Source organism: Morone saxatilis, unplaced genomic scaffold (genome assembly GCF_004916995.1).
Source record: "Morone saxatilis isolate NCDOM2014 unplaced genomic scaffold, NCSU_SB_2.0 Contig12, whole genome shotgun sequence".
Classification (NCBI taxonomy): Eukaryota; Metazoa; Chordata; class Actinopteri; family Moronidae; genus Morone; species Morone saxatilis.
Genome location: NW_023339674.1, coordinates 101,477 through 104,862, shown reverse-complemented (window position 1 = coordinate 104,862; position 3,386 = coordinate 101,477). Strand labels below are relative to the sequence as shown.

The window sequence follows — 3,386 nt, the reverse complement described above, 5'->3', positions numbered from 1 at the left end:
TGAAATGTGAATGGAGTCTGGTGTGGAAGCTGCTGTTTACTGCACACAATCAGTAACTTAATGAGAGAATGACCAAAGTCCGAAAGCTTCACTTTGTGTCAATCAGTAACCAGTCGCCAGGTATTAAACACAAAAACACCAGAGGACTCATCAGATCATTAAACTGTGAAACCGATCAGTCCTGCTGACATCACAGTGTCACATATGATGTCATTCAGGTATTTTCCTTCCTGTTTCAGATAAACTCATCAGTGTTTCCTCTCCTCGTCCCTTCGTCCGTCTACCCTCCATCTCCTTAATCACTGCTCAGCCCTGGACCTCCTCAACTCCTCGGCCCTCCTCCCCCTCTCGTCCCATCTCCTCCTCCTCCTCCCCTGTAGTGGTCCGGCCGGTCCCCCCTCCTCTCAGAGGTCTGACAGAGACTCTGTTGCAGGACTTTGAGGAGCGACGAGTCCAGCTGAAACTGGAGGAGAGCTCAGTGAGTCACCAGTACTTCCTGATTATTTATTATTGATTATTATATATTAAATATATCATATATATATTATTTATTTATTATTAGTCTCATTTTGGAGGGTTTGTGCTTTATCCTGTCAGAATAAAAGTTGACTCAGCAGGTTAATGGAACATTAACAAGTGAATAAAACTAATGCTGATTAAATAATTCTGAGTATCGTCTGTTAATCTCAGATCAGTCAAGCATTAACGTGTATGTTCTCTGATATAAGGCTGGTTTCAGTGGACTTTGATATCAATCTGCTAAGAGACACTTTATTGTAACAGGAATAGAACTAAAACTACCAAAATAAAAGCTGGGATGCAAATGTAACTGATGATCATTGTCAGACTTTGTAAGTTTGTGTTTTTGTGTCTTCAGTACGCAGGAATCCAACCGGTGGACGACGTCAACAATGAGGTACAACCCAACTTCAGTCCACTGCAACACCTGGTTCTTGTCTGTCTCTTTGTATCTTTGTCTCTTTGTCTACTTGCATTCTTGTTTCTTTGTCTCATCTGTTTTCAGGTTGTTGAGTCAACTCGGGTCATTCGACATAAAAACCAACGAGCTCTGCGCTGGGAGGCTGGAGTATTCGCCAACCAGGAGGAGCAGTGAGACCAGATCCATGACCAGGACCTGCAGGAGACGGGGGGATGGGGGGAGGGGGGGCATGGTGTCTCCTCTGGTTCTTCCTCTTAGACCAGCCGGAGTGTCTCTTCACTAGCAGGACTGTTGTCGTTCAGCTGAGATTAAAATGGTTTTAAACTGGAACAATTTGAAGAAAAGGCTGTTCCTGATAGGTTCTTTAAGATGACAGTCCGTTGCCTTGTCCAATCAGCTGCCAGCTGCTGTGTAGAGCCTCAAGCAGAGAATATGAGCCTAATGCAGGAACCACTTGTTTGAACATATTTGTTCATAAGTGGCTTGTACGACTGATTTAGGAGACTTTGTGGCAATTACCAATTTTCTCTTATTTTGAATCTTCTCCTAATTTGAACTTCCTCTTCAGTATGAAAACAGTTTACGAGGTCCAGACTCTGGTAGGAGTCAATCAAAACTAAAGGATTGTATATTGCATTACTTTACAGACATTTATGCAAATTACATTTCCTAATTCAGTTGTCATGATCCGGTCTGAATTTGAATATAGTTGCAAATGTATCATTAGCCATTAACGATATCCTCATTATAGGAAACGGTCTATTGATGGGGACTCTCTAATATCACCTATCGTATTCATTTCTCTATCTTCCCTCCATCCCCTCCCACTGCACTCATCCATCGCGTTGCTTTTCATATCAAACCTCTTCTTCTTGATTTCAGCGGTAGTCCAACCTTCAGGTCACACAGCTCCTTTAATTCCACTGCTGATGCCGTTAAAAATGATTAACTGACTTTCCTTTGTTGATCTCAGAAAGCAGGACTTCAATCTCAGAGCTCATTAATGGATCAACTTCCTAACAGGTGGGGCAGTTCCTGGAGCCTTACATAGCATTATCGGAACGTTGCTTATAGAAATGTTCATTTCTCTTGAACACACTCCATTACGCACAGGTGGCATTCATCATTTTTACACAGAAATCTGAAGTTGGGAGCATTTGCCGAACCTGACGTGGCACACTCATACGAATCAAAGTCCAAGCAACTTAGGTTAGGTTCTTGCATGAGGCCCAAGGTATAAAAAAGAAATGCAGAAGTAAATTAGAGTTAAAGTGAGTGACGAAGAGCAGCAGAACAGGAAGTTCCTGATTGTTTTGATGATTTTAAACTGATGCTTTAAAATAACAAAGAATAAACTTTTTTTTTCAAACTGTCACTTCTCACACTGTCCTGTTGTCTATTCATATATCCCAATAAGAGACGGATGTTAATGAACCACTACTGAGAACCAGGAGAACAGATGATTGAATATATTTATACTCACAGGTTGAGGTAGATAATAATAATAATGGTTATTATACCTTACACTGTGTATATGCAGATATGATCTTTTATAGTGGTGGAATCTGACAGTAACAGCTGCTTATTAACGGGCTGTTTGTTTGCTGTTAACGAGCTGATTGTAATGCTAAATGCTCCTCTGTTAGCTCTGCAGGGCAGCAGCATCATTAGCATCACTAGCTGACTCTTCACCTCACTGAACATGTAAACATCTTTAATAAGCTAAGACTGATGACGATGATCAGGTGGAGGAAACTCACAGCTTCCTTACATCACTTCCTGTCACATTGTTTAGATGACGCTACACTGTGCAGAGGTGTGAAAGGAGGGAAACAGTAGGAAGTAGGAAAAAGTACAAATATAAATATAAGATGAAAAGATAATTAGTAAGTAAAAACAGAAATATAACAGTAATTATATTAGCTAAAGGTAAGTATCTTTCTATATTTATAATATAAATAGAAACTGTATATACTCACTGTGTAATGACCTCTGCAGCCTGTAGGCGGCGCCGTCCGTCAGTCAGTCTGGTTGGTGTTTCTGTCAGTCTCCAGGAATCTGCTGCTGTCCAATCAGATCGCAGCACTTTCATCCAGAGACTCACACTGAATACTGAGGCAGCTCCTTCAAAATAAAAGGCTCACACACGTTTCCAGGCTATTAAAATGACAAATTATACCCCAACCCCCCCAACACACACAAGTATTCCTGGTTGCTGTTGCCATGGTAACAGTGGCTGCTGGATGGCCTCCAGGAAATAAGAAAGGAGCAAGAAGGAGGAGAGGTGTGTGTGGGCTGCTGGCTGCCTGTCTTTGTGAGGACCAGGACTGGGTTTTAAGGTTCAGTTCAGGGTCTACAGTTAGAGACACAAATACACACACACAGGAACACAGACAGATACACACACACACACACACACACACGCACACACAGACACGCACACACA

At 41.8% G+C, this 3,386-nt stretch overlaps 1 protein-coding gene across 1 annotated transcript; it reads left to right on the top strand.

Moving 5' to 3' along the window:
• Positions 1–239: 239 nt before the first annotated feature.
• Positions 240–2,315, top strand: LOC118321849 (mitotic interactor and substrate of PLK1-like; the record flags this gene model as incomplete). Its single annotated transcript, XM_035653382.1, is given in 3 exon segments — positions 240–478; positions 878–916; positions 1,025–2,315. Coding segments are annotated over 3 exon segments (368 nt in total), but the record flags the coding sequence as incomplete, so codon positions are not given.
• Positions 2,316–3,386: the final 1,071 nt, after the last annotated feature.